The sequence below is a fragment of the Prionailurus viverrinus genome, chromosome B3 (assembly GCF_022837055.1).
Source record: "Prionailurus viverrinus isolate Anna chromosome B3, UM_Priviv_1.0, whole genome shotgun sequence".
NCBI classification, from domain to species: Eukaryota; Metazoa; Chordata; class Mammalia; order Carnivora; family Felidae; genus Prionailurus; species Prionailurus viverrinus.
This window is the reverse complement of record NC_062566.1, coordinates 69,243,001-69,261,875: the sequence shown is the minus strand read 5'-3', so window position 1 is coordinate 69,261,875 and position 18,875 is coordinate 69,243,001. Positions and strand designations below refer to the sequence as shown.

The following is an 18,875-nucleotide window of genomic DNA, read 5'->3' as shown; positions in this document are numbered from 1 at the left end:
AAACAAATGTTACCACATCATTGTCATTGTTGTTGTTGTTGTTATTATTAGTATTATTATTACCACCATGCACTGTCTCCTTCAGTTAATAGCCCAAAACACTGATTAAATGCCCACTGTGTGGTGATCAACATGGGAAGGGAAGTGGCAGTATGGTGCAGGAGGGGCCTGGGGCCTGCAACCCTCCCCTCAGGACCCTAGTCAGAGAGACTCAGCAAGGGTAGAGATGGGAGGGAACATTCCCAAGAATGATGTACAAGTGGAGGGTTGTAATCTCTCCTTTTCTGCTCACCCCCTTGTTTTCTCTCCCAGACTTTTGGAGAGAAGCTCCTAGGGGTCATGGCCTGGATCATGCCCATTTCTGTTGCCCTGTCCACATTTGGAGGAGTAAATGGGTCTCTCTTCACCTCTTCCCGGTGAGTGTTGTCCAGGCCTTTCCTGGACCAGGGGCCATTCTGCTGTGCTTATTGCTCTGTGTATATGTGGGGTATTTGTCTCCATCAGCAGGGGTCTGTGTGGGCACCTGGGTGGTGACCTGGTAGGGGATGATTGCTCACATAAGGGCAGATGTGTGTCAGCTTGGATGCAGAGGGGTGTGTGCTGCTCACGTGGTTACCTGTGATGTGTGTGGCTTCACATGTAGTGGCGAGAAGCCCCATCCCACCTCATTTCAGTAGGAGCCCAGGGCTGAGGAGGTCCCAGGCCACCTGATGCAGTCCTAGGTCTGAGCACTGTGATTGGCAGCAGGACAGTGTCTCAGCTGCAGCCTCAGAGCCCCTTTGCTACTTGACTAGAAACAGGCTATGCTGGCTAGAAAGTAACCCCACTCTACAAGGGACCAGGAGGAGCATGGGCCTGGGGCTTCTGGGCTGGTGTCTCATGGAAGTTCTGGGACCAGCCCATAGGTGGGATGGATCATCTCTGAGTGCCCTGCAGCTTCTCTGTGCTCAACAGACATGTGGCTGTGGGCAGCCTTCTCATGGTCGCTCAGGAGACTAGGGCGGAGTGTGTGAAGTAAGAGAAATGTGGAAGAGCTAAAAGAAAGCATTTGTCCAAAGCCATGCCCCAAACTCCCAAATTCTCAGGGAAGCCAGAAGCTCAAGTGGGTCCAGGAATCCCTAGCTCCTGCCTCCACACCTCTAGGAATCTGGCCCCTCCTCAGTGTCTCTTCTTACTATCTCCGGAATGGGCTGTTGAGGCTGGCAGACACTGGATAGTTTCCATTGGTGTGGTTCAAGGGGTTCTCCCAGTTTTCTTAGAAAGTTCCCTGCCCCCAGGGCACAGTTCTACTGAAAAGATACAGTAAAAGTGGTGTCCCTGGGTTTAGCTGCTTCCAAAGCCACCTATCCCATCAGGGAGGAGTTCTCATGAAATGTCAAGGGACTGCCATGTTTTCAGGATCCAGGGCAGGGAAGAGGGAGTGTAGGTATCCTCTTTACCCCAGGACCCTATGAGACTCACCCACAGCAACCTCGTGTGCGTATTACACAGGAGCAGTGGCCACCTGGAGGCCTCAACCGAGGGCGAGCAGTGGAAGAGCAGTGACCCATGAGGCTCTCTGAGAACTATTGGAAGGAGAGTGACTGGCTATAGTCACTTTAGAGTGGGGTTTGTCCCTCAGGCAGGCCAAACAGTGGTCTGCGTGCATGTGGTATAGCTGTGTATGCATGCAGGACACAGTGGCCCTGGTGTGTGAGACCTCTGATTCAGAGGCACAGCTCACCCGCCAGGCCTCCTCTGCTCATCTTTCCAGTTCCTTCCTTCCTCCCCCTCCTTCCCTCCTCTCTCTTATTCTTTTATGTTTGGTGTATGAAGAGGATGATCCTTCCTGAGGAATAGGAGTGTGTGTGGCGTGTGTCATGCTTAATGTCATTGTCTCTTCCGTTGTCAGCTAGCTGGGCAAGAATTGTCTCTTGTGAACTTGACACTTGCAAATGCTGTTGGACCTGGACAGTTACACATGGTCCTGGCTGCATGTGGAGGAGGGATGTGAATGCAGAGCCCTGGCTATGTGCATGATGAGGCCCACAGAGCACCTGTGGCTCAGTTGGGTGCATGAGGCTGCACCGTAGAGGGGCGATATTGTGTGGCTGCATGAAACTAGTGACAGTGGCCTAGGAGGTTGATGATGGCAGCTGATGGTGATGCACATGGGTACTTGGGGCCATAATGGACTCCCACACTTCTACCAAACTGCTGCTGTTAGCTCCATCCCCCTCACACACAAATTACAATGTGACAGTTTTTTTCAGAACACCTAGCATGCTGATTCTGTCCTTTCTGTCCCCATTACACCATCCCCTTCCTCCTACCTCTAGATGTTTCTTTCTCCCTACAAAATTCTAGAGAAAAGAAAAAGCTAATCCACACTAATATGTAAATGACTCCCAACAGCTTCTTGTATTCTTTTCTCTCAGAAAAGGGACAGAGAAGAAGCGTTCCCTTATGTTAAAACTTCTCTTTTTAAAAATTAACTTTTAGGGCACCTGGGTAGCTCAGTCGGTTGAGTCCGACTTCAGCTCAGGTCATGATCTCACAGTTCATGAATTTAAGCCCCACATTGGGCTCTCTGCTCTCAGCACAGAGTCTGCTTCAGATCCTGTGTTCCCCACTGTCTTTGTCCCTCCCCCACTCATGCTATATCTCTCTCTCTCAAAAATAAACATTAAAAAATTTTTTAATAAATAAACATTTTTTAAAATTAACTTTTAGGGGCACCTGGGTGGATCATTCGGTTAAGTGTCTGACTTTGGCTCACAGTTTGTGGGTTCGAGCCCCGTATTGGGCTCTGTGCTGAGATCTTGGACCCTGCTTTGGATTCTGTGTCTCTCTCTCTCTGCCCCTCCCCTGCTCATTCTCTCTCTCTCTCTCTCTCTCTCTCTCTCAAAAATTAAATAAACATTAAACAAATTTTAATTAATTTTTAGACATCAGTAGCCTGACCATGATATTGTAGTATAGTTTGGCAGTATGTTACCAGTAGAAACAGGGTGGATACCTAGGATCTCTCTGTATTATTTATTCCAACTGACTGTGAATCTACAATTCTCTCCCCCAAAAAGTTTAATTTTTAAAAAGTTTAAAAAATAATTTTTATTCCAATTATAAATTCCTTGTCTATTTTAGAAATTAATTTTTTAATAAAGTCTAAGGAAGATAATTAAAATTACTCATAATCCTATCACCCAGAGATAATCAGTTGGTATATTTTTACATGTCCATAATTTCTAAATTAATTGGAACCATACAGTTTTCTATCTTGCTTTTACCATTTGACATTGTATTGTGAGCATGTTCTCATGTGATCAATTTTTTTAACATTATTATGACTGTAAAATATTCCATATTATAGATACACCATAATTTATGTAATCAATCTCTTTTGGGCATTTAGAATATTTCCAATCTTTTTAATCATTAGAGTATCTTTGTATACATACCTTTTACTAACTCACTATTCATTTCCTTAGGATGGCTTTTTGGGGAATAGAAAAAGTAGCTTAAGGATATATAAGTTTTTAGGTATAATAAAATACAATACGTACAATACAATAAAATACACAGATGTAAGTGTTCAGATTGATGAGTTTTGAAAGATGTAGACAGCCATGTAAGCACCACCCAAAATGAGATATAAAATATTTCCATGTATCACCGAAGTTTCCCTTTCTGGTGTACCACCCATTCTCCACCCCCAAAGTAGCAACTACTTCTTGACTAGGATATCAGTGTTTTTAAGGCTTTCCATGGACAGACAGTTCAGTCCCCATGTATCAGAGAACCTGTATCCCTCGAGAATGGGGGAAGCACATTTTTAGAGGGATTAAAGCATTGTGAGACCCGCAAAGTGAAGGCACAATCATCAGTAACCCCAAACCACTCAGACCATACTCGGGGTCTCCATGCACCCAGAATCCATCCATTATCCACTGGCTGCCTCTGGTCTGCCTGCACCTGCACTTGTGAACGTGGGTCCTGTGACAAGTGGGCTGGAGTGTGCATGGGAAGGTGGGTACCTGGTTGGGGTGGGGAAGATGCTCCTGTGTGAGCAGAAGGTAGGCATGGATGAGGGAGACTGGGTTGGGGAGGGACCTTCTTTAGGTGGTCCATGGGCCATCCCAGGCTGACTTCCTTTTCTTTCTACCAGGCTATTCTTTGCTGGAGCCAGGGAAGGCCACCTTCCCAGTGTGTTGGCCATGATCCATGTGAAGCGCTGCACTCCAATCCCAGCCTTGCTCTTCACAGTAAGGGCCCCTCCTTCTGCCAGTCCTATATACACCCTTTCTCTTTGCACTTGATCTGAGCTGGGAGTTCACACTTCCCCCACACACCCCTGTCCCCCTCTGGCCTGCTCCTAGGTTTCACTGGGTCTTAGATAATCTGGCAAATGGCATGAGTGGGTTTTGTGAATATCAAGAGAAAGAACAAGGAAAAACCCTGAGTCATGAAACACCTTCAGGCTCTCACCCTGGCTCATTTCTATTCTCCCATCCTTTTGGGTCAGACTGAAGGGACTGTCTCATGACTCTACAGCCTCATAAAGAAACTTCTCCTTTCTTGGCTTTCCCCTACACCTGCTGCTCACGGAGTTGCAGCTTTGGGCCCCTGCTCCTGACCAATTGCTGCACACTCCCAGCACTCCCCTCAATCTTCTTACCCCAGGAGGCTCTGCCTACCTCTTGGAAAACATGACTGAAACAAATTCAGTGTCATGTGTAGGTACACCAAATAAGAAAATCATAAAGAAAGGAAGACTAGTAACTGAAAATGAAGAAAAGGAAACTTGGGACAGGGAAGAAATGAGGGCAAAATGGCCCCGAGTAGAGTCATTTGGAGGGGTAAAAAGAAAGAGCAAAGACTTGTCCCCACTGAGTCTTTTGAGTTATTTTTTTTTCTTTCTGTATCCTGAATACAGTATTAAAAATGATTTTGTTCCATCAGAGAAGCAGTTAGACCAGGATAATAGAGTTCTCAGGAGTCAAGTGGAAACATTGTACAACATGAGGGGAGTTTCAGAATGTTCAGATACAGGATGAAGGCCATCTGATTGGTTAGCTGTGAAAGGTGCCTAGAGACCACCTAGTGCTCCCAGTGACCCACAGACTTGTTTCCGGTTTGAGCCATTGGTGAAGTCCTGTGACTGCAAGGCAAGTATAGTCAGAATCTGGCCTATTTTCCTGTTAAAATCTTCTAGATTATTTTCACCATCAGATCTTACAAGAGAACTGAACCTTCTCTTGGCCTTAACAAATTAACAAAGGGGCAGAGAACATGGTTCTGAGAGAGCCACTGAGATGATTTTGAAGTTGGAAAGCGGACTCTGTCAAGAAAACCTCATGGGGCTGTTATGAGAATTAGATGGGTTAATATTTGTAGAACACTAAGAACAGGGCTCGGCACCTAGTAAGTGCTTTATAACTGTTATAAACAGTTTTTTGGGGTTTTTTTTTGGCTGGGATTGTTATAAAACTGTGATATTTAAAAAACCGGGGGTGGGGGGAGGATAATGACTCAGGAAAAGAGATTGAGGGTAAGAATAAAGCTTTAATCTGCAGTTAACAATCTTCCCTAAGGGACTAAAAACAAAACAAAACAACAACAACAAAAAAAAACAGCTTGAGCTACAACCAAGGAAGAAATATAAATGAGACCAGGGCAGACATAGAGCCACTGTCACCAGTGTGGCCAATCCAGTTGTTTACAGCCAGTATCTGTTCTGATTGGTTAGTGCCCATGCCATACCAGTGCTTAAATATTTTAATTATCACTCCTGCAATAAGAAAGAACTTACTGGCAACGAAGGTGTTAGCAATGGCCAGGGTGACTAGGGGATGCTGTAAAGTCTCAATTTTGAGACATTCATCATAAAATGGTGTTGTCTTCCTAGAGGCAGAACAGTCCCCTGACCTATAAATAGCTCCTCCAGTGTCCAAATATCTTTCTGATTACTGATGAGTTTCTCCCATTCTCTACAGTGCATCTCAACCCTGCTGATGCTGGTCACCAGCGATATGTACACACTCATCAACTACGTGGGCTTCATCAACTACCTCTTCTATGGAGTCACAATTGCTGGACAGATAGTTCTTCGCTGGAAGAAGCCTGACATCCCCCGCCCTATCAAGGTGCTGCCCTTGGGACCCCCTCCATCTCCTCTACTGGTTCTAGCTGCAGCCCAGATTTTTAAATCACCTTGTTATCAGCTGCTGACCACAGATCATAATTTCTATGATGGTAGCAGACCCTCTGGGAAGCAAGGGTTATGTATAAATGGGGCAGCCATTTCCATTTTCCACTGGAGACAGGACCAGAACAAATTGCAGCTGGAAGAATAAGTTAGATTAAATGTACTTTCATCAGGTCATTTCTTTGTTTCCTATGACTCTTATAAACTCCAGTTGATTTTTCCAGACTCCCTTATTTCTCCAACATTTCCCTGAATCTACTGGTCTGTCCAGTCTCCTCCTTATCCCTCCAGATAGCTGAGTTTACTTGAGCTATGTCTCCATCCCAGAATGAGTTTCCTTCTCCCATCTGCCTATCCAAATCCTAACCATTTTCCACATAGGCCTCAAGTTCCTCCTCTTCCCTGAAGCTTCCCAGTCCACCCCAACCCTCCATGTGCCTCTCTTGTTAAACTACTAGGGCCCTATAGGTAGTAGGGTGCTTGGTGAACCTATTGATGGCTACAAGAGATAATTGTGTGGTGGGAATGAATGGGGTTGCTCAGAAAAAAATATGTGAGAGCACTCTGGGTTCTCCTGCAAATTGGAAGAATAGAGTATATCCCTGAGCTATTTGAACACTCCTATTCTAGAAACAGAGAAGACTAGATCCTTCCAGAAGATTCTTCCAGCTGAGGAATTCCAGCTCTCCACATCTGTTTTCCACCACCACTTTCCTACCACTCTTAGAAAGCCTGCTAGAATGACAACGTAGAATAACCCATCCCTCCCCCAACCCTTGCATACCCTCTGAGAAGAGATGACAGGGAAGAGAAAGGCAGCTGAATCTAGAGTCTTGAAGAAGACTCTACTGGGAACTCCCACCTGTGGCCAACCAGATGGGATGAAGCCCATAGACCTGATGCTTCTTTTTGAAAAAACTGAGGCCCCTGACTGTCTTATACTATGGTAGGTTTCCTGATTTCTTGGACCTTGGCAGATTTATCTTCTCAAATTGCTTGAGAGAGACACATTGAGACTGATCCTGGGATTAGATCTTTCACATTGAGAGGGATGGACATTTGCCCACATGGTGCCCAGATGAGGGCCCTGCCTAGAACTGGGCAAGGGTAAGGAACCTGACAGATCCAGGCCAGTTCCTTCTTTCCTCTCCCTCATTCCTCCACTTCTCCTCCACCCTAGGACCTCAGCAAATATATACCAATATACCAGCAAGCTTATCAATCCCCATGGGCTTCTATTATTGCCACAAACACATGGCGTGGATGACAAGGTGTTGTTTCATCCTTCCCAGAAGAGAAGATCCAGTGAAAATCATTCCTTCCCTAGTTCCCCTCTCCTATTCCTGTCCCACTACCCAAGTTCACCAACATTTGTTGACATAGCACTTGATCTGTCAGGCCTAAGGGTGTGGAAGCCACAGAGCTGAGTGAAGTCTACCCTTTGCCCTCAAAGATGCCTCCCTGTAGGTTGAGAAGAAGGAGGATGCCCTGATCCTGGGGCCCCTGGGGTCCACACAGCTAACAGCACCTCTGCTCCACAGATCAACCTGCTGTTCCCCATCATCTACTTGTTGTTCTGGGCCTTCCTGCTGATCTTTAGCCTGTTGTCGGAGCCTGTGGTGTGTGGCACTGGCCTGGCCATCATGCTGACAGGAGTGCCCGTCTATTTCCTGGGTGTTTACTGGCAACACAAGCCCAAGTGTTTCAATAACTTCATTGGTGAGTTGTTGAGGGCACTGGATGGATAGAGGGCCTTCTGGTCTGGACTGGGTCTCCCGGTCAGGAGTCCTAGGCTGGTCCACAGAGCTCTGTAGTAGAAGACAGGATGAGAAAGGGTGGGTGCCTTCCCAGAAACCTCTGAGGAGGGGAGAACAACTGAGGTTTGCACACAGACCTTAGACCTATAAGAAAATAGGCAACTTGACAGCCATCCTGTAGGAGCTGCCTGAGGTAGAGGCCAGGGAAGACCCTGGAACTGGTGGTCAGCAAGTGTAGGGAAGGTGCAGGACTAAAGCTTTTATGGGAATGGGCAGCCAACAAACAGGATTCCCAGAGACAGAGGAGGTGGTAAGGTGGCTGTCTCCTGGAATGGAAGTCTCCTGAAGGTGTTGGCAGCTCTGCTGAGTCTACATCTGGGGCAGGAGATCTGGGCAGGGCCATAGCCTGGTTGGCTGTGTTGGTGGGATGCTCAGCACTGACCTGTTCTGTGTAACCTCCCATAGAGCTGCTAACCCTGGTGAGCCAGAAGATGTGTGTGGTTGTGTACCCCGAGGTGGAGGGGGGCTCAGGGACAGAGGAGCTAAATGAGGACACAGAAGAACAGCGGCAGCCCATCTACCAACCCACTGCCTGCAAGGACAAGGACTCGGAGCAGTCCCAGCCCTGAGGACCACCATCCCCTCTCAACTGGCTTCTTCTTCCTATACCCCCTTTTTCCCCTCCTTCCCGGGCTAGGTCCCACCCCAACACACACACACACACACACACACACACACCCCTCCGCTTCTGTCAAGCAGGGGCAGGACCTGGGTGTGGGTGTAAAAAACTATAAACAAAGACACTGACATTTGTACCCAAAGAACCAGCTTCTTACCACCAGGGCCTATGTCCAAAACCCTTGTGAGGGTTTGCTCCAAGCAGTGGGAGGAGAGTGGAGCTGCTGGGGGTATCCTACAGGGCCTTCCTGTACCACCCTGGGGGCTCAAACCCTCACTTGCCTCCTCAGGAGCCCAGTTCAGTACTGCCTTCCCTCCCCATTCCTGAGCCCAAGGGAGGCCTCTGCTCAGAGAATTGGAAGCATCAGTGAGTCTTTTGGGGAGGGACAGACTCAAGCAAATCTGTCATCTTTAAAGGTCAACTGGAGAGACCCATATCCCTCTCCCTTCACTAGGGACCCAAGAAATCAGAGAGATGCTTCCCTCTGTTCTCTCCTCTCCCCCTCCCCATGTACCTCCCCCCACCCCAGCTTGGGCTCCCTGGCTAGAGCAAGGTTCCTGTTGGGACACCACCTTCCTACTGAGCTAAGGACCAATGAGCAGGAGAACTGCCCCCTCCTCCTAACCCCAAGCCAGGCCTATGGAAGAGATTGGGAAAGGCTCAAATTGCAGAAACCCAGCCCTGCCCCTGTCTCCTGCATCCTGACCCCCATTCGGTGCCAAAGCTTCCTGAAGCCAGAAAGTCTTGTTTTCAGTGTAGTGGACATTTTTCTCCTGATGGCAAAGCTGCTCAGCTCCTCTTCCCTCCCTACTCCCACGAGAAGAAGCAGTCACTCCATTATCCCTGCAGCCATGCCCCCAACATGCCCCCTGCTGGCACCCCCATCATGTCCTTTTCCTCCTCTCTGGCTTGGCTCTGGGACCAACCAATGTGAAGGCTCCCCAAGCCCTTCAGGCCTGAAACCCAAGCCAAATCAGCCTTAAGTCACCTCCCATCCAAGAACTGGACCTAAAAATACTCCCTGATTTCTAACCCTCAGGACAGACCTGGTATGAAAAGCCTTCCTGGAGGGGCGCCTGGGTGGCGCAGTCGGTTGTTAAGCGTCCGACTTCAACCAGGTCACGATCTCGCGGTCCGTGAGTTCGAGCCCCGCGTCAGGCTCTGGGCTGATGGCTCAGAGCCTGGAGCCTGTTTCCGATTCTGTGTCTCCCTCTCTCTGCCCCTCCCCTGTTCATGTTCTGTCTCTCTCTGTCCCAAAAATAAATTTAAAAAAAGTTGAAAAAAAAAGAAAAGCCTTCCTGGAATGGAGGGTGCTTTCCCACCCACCCCCCAGAAGTGCCCATCCCATAAGCTGGAAGACTGTTTGGGGAGAGAGTGTCTTCTGAAGGCTAGTTCATCCCTCCTCCCCCTACTCAGATACCCCCCTTTTTTGGTCCCACCACTGCCTGTCTTTAGACAGCCTCCAAGACAGGATGAAAGGGCAGTGGCAGAAGGTACCCATTTTGGACACACATTCTCTATGGTATGTGGACTTCTGGCCATCCTGTGGGCAGAGGCTGCCTTTCCCTGCACTCCAGAGGAAGGCCACCATGTTTGCCCTTCCTGCCACACTTGCTGTGCTAAGGACTAGGATCTTTTCATCACAAAGCAGAATCCCCTCTTTCCTACCTCCCTGTACCATCTGCTTAGACTAGAACACGTGGGGAGTGCTCCTGGCTTGCTTGCCTCCACCAACTCCCCACCTGGCCTGCCTGACCCCCCATTGGTGAGCTGCCAGGTTTGGTTTGAGTTCTGGTCCCTTCCAAATGGAGGGCAGGATAGGGCTGGCCCCTCAAGGGTCAGGGAACCGTCCTCCTGTTCTCTGTTCTCATTCCTCCAACCTCCATCCCTCCTTCAATTGTTGGGGTTGCTTTGTTTGTTTGTTTCATAAAGTGAATGCCTTACTTTTTGGATAAATATTTTTGAAGCTGGTATTTCTATTTCTTTTGGATTTTTTAATGTAAGGTTGTTTGGGGTGGGGGGAGGGCCTTAGTTATACCTGGATAATAATCTTCTGTCTTTGAGTTGGTTGAGGGTTAGAGTTCGTTTTGTGGAGGGTTTTTTGTTTTTTGTTTTTGTTTTTTCTTTTGATGTAATAAAATTTTAAATGGAAATGAAGTTGTTGGTGGTAATAACTCAGTGATCTTCTGAAACAAAGTCCCCAGGTGTTTCCTATCTCATGAGGATGCTTTGGTTGCCAGCTTCACCCCAGAATGGCCCTTGCTCTGTTCCAGGGACTCAGTGCCAGTACAAATACCACCTCTTTGGGTTTGTTGTTGTTGTTGTTGTTGTTGTTGTTGTTGTTTTAACTCCCTCTCATTTTGAACCAAAAACTTTCTCATTGCTTCAGTAAAATCAGAAAGTGTTAAAGTTCCTACTTTACCGAGAGCCCACAAACTAGCTGGGAAGAAGAACCTCCTCACTGCCCAGTTGGGGACATGGATGACAGACAGCACTAAGTTGAGTGGAGGGAGGCAAAGGCAGGGTGGTTCCCCAAGGCCGGATCAGCAAAGGCTTCTGGCACCAGGACAGCTGGCACCAGGTGGGAAAGGAAGGGACAGGCTGAGCTTGTGGAGAGATGCCAGGGAGACTTAGGTAAACACCCAGCCAGATACAAGGGGTTTGACAGGAGGGACTAGGAGGTGAGACACAGTCCCCCTCAGTTGCACAGAGCAGACTGAGAGGACCGTGTCTAGTTAGAAGACTAGGAAGGCTGCTGAGTGAGGACAAAGGAGGGAGCAGGTACAGTAGGAACAAGTTCGCCTCGTGCTTTGGGTTAATTGCTGGAGGAAGTTGATGGGATTAGGCCCAGTCCTTGCTTGGAGTGCCTCCTTTGTGGGCAGCCTCCCAGCTGCCTGTCCTGGGGCTGCATTACTCCAGAGCCAGTACTTCTGGCAGACACGGGCAGGGGAGGGGGTCATTAAGACATCACCCTCTACCATCTAGGACACGTGAGGACACAGGCAGGCAAAATGCCTCCACTCCCAGTCCTGGCCTGGCCCCAACACTCCTCATTTATGGCTGGCATTTCTTCTAGACTCAGACTGGAGGTGTGCCAGTCACAGGGGTACAGATGCTTGGCTCTGAGTCCCAGGTCAGCAGCCACTAAACAGCTTGTGTCCTTGGGCAAGTCACTTAACCTATATAGCACTTTGAGAGAAAAGGAAAAGAAAAAAAAAAAAAAGGATTAAACCTATTCTCAAAGAGTCCTTCAATCTCCCAGCCCAAGGTTGTCCCCAGAGAGCAAGGGCAAAACTGGGCAGAGGCCAGTCTTGTGCAAGAGGCTTCTCTCCAGGACTCAAATCCACCCTTTTGAACCCCCTCTGCCCCAATGCACATACTTTTCCTTCCCATGGCTGCCAGTATATTCTCCATGTTGCCTCATTCCAGCAAGTCTGGCCCTTCCCAGTCCCCTCTCACCCTGTGGAGACACTTGTTCCTATCCACTGCCACCATCCCCCTAAGGTGACATTTGCTGACCTTTTTAACCTGGTCAAATGGGAAAATGTAGTCTCCTCCTGGGCAACATGCATTTATTTTTAACCTGGGCTTTTACCCTGTCTTAACCCTGTTAGTCACTTTAATGGTAGGAATTCAGATGCTCTGACCTTAGGGACTTTGGGGGTCACTGAAATCATAGCTGCTTGAGCATTCATTTGTTAGTCACACAACATATCTTAGAACCATCGTGTCCATGGGGTTTGTTATATGCTATGAGAATAGCAAACTTACTCCTGAATTTTCCAAATCAGCACAGATTTCAAATACTTAGTCCCGTTGACTCCATGAAAATATTCATACTTGACAATCCACCTCTACTAATTATAATTCAGGCAATATGGTCAGCTGAAGAAGTCCAAAAAGTGGATCTGACCTTACCCTCAAGGAGCAAATAGTCTATGATGGAAAGAAGACACATGACATGTACATGTGCACTTTCGGGCATGGCTGATTGCCCACACCAGGTGGACTTCAAGCTGAGTCCGCCAGATCCCCAGAACCTGTATGGTGCCTGGTGCCTACATGCCCCACAATACCTGTCAAGTTAAGGCATCGGATGAGGCTACAGATAGTTTGTCTACTTAGGAGACACAGATAAACCACAAGAGGTGGTCAGAGGAAGGGCAGAAGAAGACTGAACATTTACTGATAAGTTGCTCTCTATACATTATCTTATTCAAAGTAATTAAACAATCCAGCAAAGTAGACTTTACTACTGCCATTTTACAAGTAAGATTAAGTAACTTGCCTGAGGCCCCCCAGCTGGGAAGTGACAGAGGCAGGATGTAAGCCCAGTTCTCTCTGACACTTGACTGCCATGTTTGGCTGCCTCCCTGTTGGAAGGACCTGGTGAAGGAGGTGACTTTTGAACTGAGGCCTGTTACAAAGTCACTAAGATAATATATCATGCATTGTTTCAGTTAATGCAAACAGGTAGCAACTGAAGCAGCACAGGAGGAAATGATCCTGCTGGCCAAGGAGGCTTCTTTCCACTCCTGAGTAACTCCATGGAATCCAAGAAGCCCCCTGCTCTTAGCTGGCACTGCCCTCCCCTCCTCTGTTCCTGTCCAGTACCCACTCCTCCCCTGCAGGGACATCCAGAATGCAACCTGCCCCACCCCCACCAAGCCCCTCGGTTACTGGGTAACACTGATGTCAGTACTCCAGCAACGTCAGCCACCAGCCTGGGAGGTGAGAGACCGAGATCACTTATCTCCTACTGGCCCCAGCCTTTCTCATTTCCTGCCAGCTCTATTTGCACACTTCCCTGCTTCCTCCAGCGCCCCCTCCCCCGCCCCCCCTTCACTGGCTACTGGCTACTGACACGGTCTCTCGCTCCCCCCAGGAGGGCTGACTGAGGGCAAACATGGCTCTCTCAGTCACACAGCTCCCCATGTCCACACCCCTTCTTGCCTGGGGGTTTCAAGAACTAGCCTACAGCCCTATCCCCCAGGACCAATACTGCATCCTTGTGTGACCTTGGGAGGTTTGGCCTTTCAGCCTTGTTTTCCTCTTTTATAAGGCAGAGATAAAAATACCCTCTGTCTTGCTTACCTTCCCCCTTAACTCACAGGGAAATGGTCAGCATGGAAAAGTAAATGTTTCAATGATCAAAAAAGCGTAACCCCAGAAAATGCCAGGCCTTAGCCATCATCACTATTCCAAAGTCGGAGAGGGCTAGAATTTCTCCTCATTAAGACAAGGCCCTGGTCCCAGTCCTCTCAGCCTACCCACCCTCCCGGTAACTACACTGCAAGCCCCCACCCCGCGGCGATTCTTCTTCCTCCTTCTGGGGGCCCAGCGGCGGCTTGCCCTTGTCATGGCTGTTGGAGGCTGCCCTCTGTCGGCCCCCGGATGCCTGACCACAGCAACCCCTCAAGTCCTGAATTCTGGACCAACATTGCCACCTGGTGGTCAACAGAGGCACTCCGGCCAAACTGAAGTACTTCAGCTCTGGTACCTGTTTGACCCAAGGTCCTTTGAAAAGGAGATCAGATAGAAATCTCCCCATCTGGTCCCTGAGATCTGTCTCCAGGATACACGCAGATCTCCCCATGCCAGGACAGGGCTTTCAGAGGAAGTACCTTAAGCTGTGCCCTTGGAGATGGGAGGGAGGAAGGAAGATGCTAACTAGCCTGACGGGTAGGCAGCCATGTCTACATTTGCATACTTTATTTTAATGTTCAATGCCACACATATCCCCTCTGCATTTGCCCTGGCCCTTCATGTACCCTACTTATCAAACCTTCTGGCCTCCACAGGGTACTCACAGCATCTGCTGGTGATAAAAGAGTTGGTGACACATTTCTGTGTCCTTTCCTTTTCTGGACCTATAGTCCCTTTTGTAGGAGAAATTCAATAGGTAAACACAGAGCAACTGCAATACCTCTAACAGGAGAGAGTGGGGAGTTCCCAGAGCAAAAAGAAAAGGGAAGGGAGAGGGGGCTCAGCATGAGACAAAACGTGCCGAGGTTGGGCTTCTCCTGGAAACCCTGCAACAGAGTCCCAGGAAGAGGTGATGACAAAAAGAGAAGTCTTCTCAAGACTTGCAAGAGGAAGTGGACCCAAGAGACACGCATCGAGGTCAGAGAACGGCTATGCAGAAGGAAAGACAGCAAACCGAGCTGCAGTGAGTGCCTGAGCCCTGCGGCACAAGGCACAGGAAACAGGGCAGAGCCCCAGGACCAGATGGGGGGGTGGGGGCACAGTGCCAGCCTGAGGCTCTAGCAGTGCAGGGCAGCTGGAAGAGAGAGCACTGGAGTCACTGGAGGAGTGCAGCTGTCGGCTCCTGGGTCAGCAGCCTGCCTGAGTCTGGGGCACGGGGCCCAAGTCCTGAGCAGGTGCCTCAGCCAAGCCTTGGCAGTCAGGGATAGTGCCAGGCTGCAAGGGCTACCCAGGGCTGGAAACATAAGAGGGTTCGGGCTATTGCACAAAAACCTAGCAAATGCTCTGCACCACAGTGCAGGCTTGGTCCCAGAACCTGTCACTACTTAGTAAACCCCTCAAACAACACCCCCTGGCCTGTACCCAAGAGAATGCCCTGGGAGGTGGGGCTACAAAAGGAACTGACTCCCCCCGGGGGTAGGTGGAGCCCAGCGCTGGGTTGGGGGGGGGGGTGCAGAGAGGGAGGCGTGTCAAGGGAGGAGCTCAGATCCGGCTGGGGTCGGCACTGGCAGAGGGTTTTCTCTGTTCATTCTGACTTGGCACCTCATCTGCACAGAACTTTTTAGAAGTCGGAGGGAGGAGGACACTCAGAGTGAGGTGTTGCCCTCAGGGAGGACTCTGGAATCCCCTGGACTCAACAGGGAGGGGGGAGGCATTCCCAGAAGCATCAGCTCCCAGGCGTCTGAGAACCCTGGCTTGGACCCTGACCAAAGAGTGCTCCCAACTGCTAAATAGGCCAGGGACCCCCTTTCTCTAAGCCCTGCATCCCTTCCTCCGGGGTGCGCCCTGCCCCTCCCTGAGTCACCCCAAGGAGAGAGGAGGAAAAAAGGGAAGAGAAAAGAGGCATTGACTACAGAGGAAGGAAAAGGAAACAGCAGAGGAGGGAGGAGAGAGGCCACACAAGAGTGGGTGACAGAGGAGTCCGGAGAGGGCAGATCTAGGGCAGATCTAGGGCAGGGGGAGATAGGGAGAGGGCAGGTCGAGCATCCCAGAGGGTGCCCCAAGAGCAGGGCTGCAGGGGCGGGGAGCTGAGGGGGCGGGCCGGCCATGTCCCACGGGACCTACTACGAGTGTGAGCCCCGGGCTGGCCAGCAGCCACTCGAGTTCTCAGGGGGCAGAGCGGGGCCTGGAGAGCTGGGGGACATGTGTGAGCATGAGGCCTCCATCGACCTCTCCGCCTACATCGAGTCTGGGGAGGAACAGCTCCTCTCTGACCTCTTCACTGTGAAGCCAGCACCTGAGGCCAGAGGGCTTAAGGGACCTGGAACCCCTGCCTTCCCCCACTACCTGCCGCCTGACCCACGGCCCTTCGCCTACCCGCCACATACCTTCGGCCCTGACAGGAAGGCACTGGGGCCTGGCATCTACAGCAGCCCAGGGAGCTACGACCCCAGGGCTGTGGCCGTGAAGGAGGAGCCCCGGGGACCAGAGGGCAGCCGAGGGGCCAGCCGTGGTGGCTACAATCCTCTGCAGTACCAAGTAGCACACTGTGGGCAGACGGCCATGCACCTGCCCCCAGCCCTGGCAGCGCCCAGCCAGCCCCTGCGCGTCCTCAAGGTAAGAGCAGGTCAAATCCCGTCCCTGGCACCCAGGAGCTGGAGAGAGGCCCGTGCTGGTGCAGGACTCTGAACTCCCCGCTTACACTAACGAGTCTATGTTTGATGTTGCTGTGTGGAACTGACCCAGCCCAAAGCCCTCTGTGCTCACCACCACGTCCTCCCCCCCGACCAGGACCCCTCTTTGCTTCTCTGTGAATTCACGCTTATCCTAGACCCCACCGTATGGTTGGAACCCAGTGTGTCCTGCAGCCCCTGTGGCCAGCCGACCTGCCCTGACCTCAGGTCCCACCAACTTCTCTGCTGCCCATCAGCCCTTTCCTCTTATTTCTCTGCCACCTGCTTCTAGAAGAGAAAACACCTACTGGTCTTAGGACTAGAGACTCGAGAGAGACTGAAGGAAAGTGTCCTCAGACCCTGTGGGAACATGAAAGGAAGTTTTGGTCAGAGCGGGGGACCCTCTGCATGCGGCAGGGCAGTGGCTGTTCTCACTGAGAGCCAAAAGCTGGCTCTGGATCCCGTATCTCTTTGACGCCCAAGTGTGCCTGTGCTGCTGGGATTCCTGCCCTGCCTCCACTCTGCTTCCTGGCCAGAGCCTCACCTCTGGTCCTTCTGTGTCCCCTCCAGGCCCCTGTGGCCGCTGCCGCACCCCCCTGCAGCCCCCTCCTCAAGGCGCCGTCCCCAGCTGGCCCCTCACACAAAGGCAAGAAGGCGGTGAACAAGGACAGCCTGGAGTACCGGCTTCGGCGGGAGCGGAACAACATTGCTGTGCGCAAGAGCAGGGACAAGGCCAAGAGGCGCATCCTGGAGACGCAACAGAAGGTGCTGGAGTACATGGCAGAGAACGAGCGCCTCCGCAGCCGCGTGGAGCAGCTGACCCAGGAGCTGGACACCCTCCGAAACCTCTTCCGCCAGATCCCCGAGGCTGCCAACCTCATCAAGGGCGTGGGGGGCTGCAGCTGAGCCCAGCTGGCAGACTGTGGCACCAGCCCCCGGCCTGACCCTGCTGGGGCCCTAGAGCCCTCACAGGTTGAGCCTGAGACATAGACCATGGACAAATGGCAGCGGGTGGCAAGGGAGGAGGGCAGACCCCAGCATGATGATTCTATGGCTGAATAAAATTGCACTATGACTCAGTAATGGGCCTGCACACTGGGCCTTGGCCTTCTCCAGTGGCGGGAGGGGGGGGGGGTGGTGTTGCATGTGTGGCATGGGGGCCTCAAGGGCAGGGAATGCATATGGCTGGGTCTGTATACCTCTCGGTTCCATGCACAAATGAATATCCAAGAATACAGATACACTGCCCACAGCTCTCCCCTGACACGCCACACGGCCAAGCCACGTGTCTGTCACTCTGCTCCGCTCTCCCCTTGCCCCTAGCCCAACCCACTCTATCCTTCTGGATAATGAAGGCACACCACCCCTGCAATCCCACAGGACTGGAACAGCCTCTGGATGTTTCCCTAACAGAGTTCTGTGTCTTGTGGGGGGATCCCAGCACCTCCCAGTCCCTGTGTCTAGGCCTGCTGACCCCAGCACCTCTAGGTCTGGGAGCTCCTGTCAGCTTCCAGATGGCTCTGCCACATTTATGGTCCCTTAGCTCTTAATCCAGGACTCAGCTTTTTCTCTCCAGTTCCACAGCTTGAGCCCACCAGGCTGACAGCCCCCCCACACATGGCTCCTATCCACCCACTCGCTCTTTGCCCCTCATTCCCTGGGGCTTGAGTTCTCCAAAGCACTAGAATCTGAGTGCCTGGGGGAGGACTCCGTTGGGAAAGGCCTGAGACCTGTGTGTATGAAAGAAAGTTGATAATGACAAGATCACCTCTGTCAGTAAACCCCTTGGTTTTGTTGTTGTTGTTGTTGTTTAATGTTGATTTATTTTTGAGCGAGAAACAAAGCATGCGCATGAGCAGGGGAGGGGCAGAGAGAGACGGAGACAGAATGTGAAACAGGCTCCAGGTTCCAAACTGTCAGCACAGAGCCTGACGCCAGGCTCAGACTTGCAAGCCGTGAGATAGTGACCTGAGCTGAAGTTGGACACTCAACCAACTGAGCCACCCAGGCACCTCTACCAGTGAAATCCTTTGTGCAAAGTATTCTTTCTTGCTAGAACTCTAGCCCTCTTAAGAGACTCCAGTTGAATCTCCCTCAGGTTCTTCCAGGCTGTGTGACCTGAACCAGTGACTTCCCTCTATGCCTCAATTTCCTCATCTGTACCATGGGAGTAGGATTAATACCCATCTCACAGTGTTGTTATGTTCATAGATAAACTGGGCCTGGCACATGGTGAGATGAATAGTTATTATTATTCCACTTTACTAGAACCGGAAGGACCTCAGGATCTCATCTAAACTTCTCATTTTGTAGGTGAGGAAACTGAGGCCTCAGGAGGAGAAAGGGACTTAGCCAGAGTCACAGGATTGCTTAGAGGCAGAATCAAAAACAGCTCCACAAAAATCACAGATCTCAAGAGGTGCTGGAAGAGACCT

The 18,875-nt window shown here is 50.6% G+C and overlaps 2 protein-coding genes across 5 annotated transcripts in view; both read left to right on the top strand.

Annotated features, from left to right (window-relative positions):
• Window positions 1-9,812, top strand: part of SLC7A8 (solute carrier family 7 member 8) — a 52,203-nt gene extending 42,391 nt beyond the window's left edge. For all 3 annotated transcript variants that reach the window (XM_047864289.1, XM_047864290.1, XM_047864291.1), the window contains 5 exons: window positions 313-416; window positions 4,148-4,244; window positions 5,976-6,125; window positions 7,729-7,906; window positions 8,410-9,812. In XM_047864289.1, coding sequence (XP_047720245.1) covers window positions 313-416; window positions 4,148-4,244; window positions 5,976-6,125; window positions 7,729-7,906; window positions 8,410-8,573 — 693 coding nt within the window. In that variant the 3' untranslated portion in view covers window positions 8,574-9,812. The remainder of the gene's footprint in view (window positions 1-312; window positions 417-4,147; window positions 4,245-5,975; window positions 6,126-7,728; window positions 7,907-8,409) is intronic.
• Window positions 9,813-15,356: 5,544 nt separating this feature from the next.
• Window positions 15,357-18,238, top strand: CEBPE (CCAAT enhancer binding protein epsilon). Of its 2 annotated transcripts, none has more exons than XM_047863108.1 (2): window positions 15,357-16,384; window positions 17,011-18,238. In XM_047863108.1, exons 1-2 carry the CDS (start codon window positions 15,875-15,877, stop codon window positions 17,344-17,346), a joined length of 846 nt encoding a protein of 281 aa, XP_047719064.1. In that variant the 5' UTR covers window positions 15,357-15,874; the 3' UTR covers window positions 17,347-18,238. The 2 variants fall into 2 exon arrangements, with proteins under 2 accessions (XP_047719064.1, XP_047719065.1); XM_047863109.1 differs by having other exon boundaries at window positions 16,733-17,152.
• The last annotated feature ends 637 nt before the right edge of the window (window positions 18,239-18,875 follow it).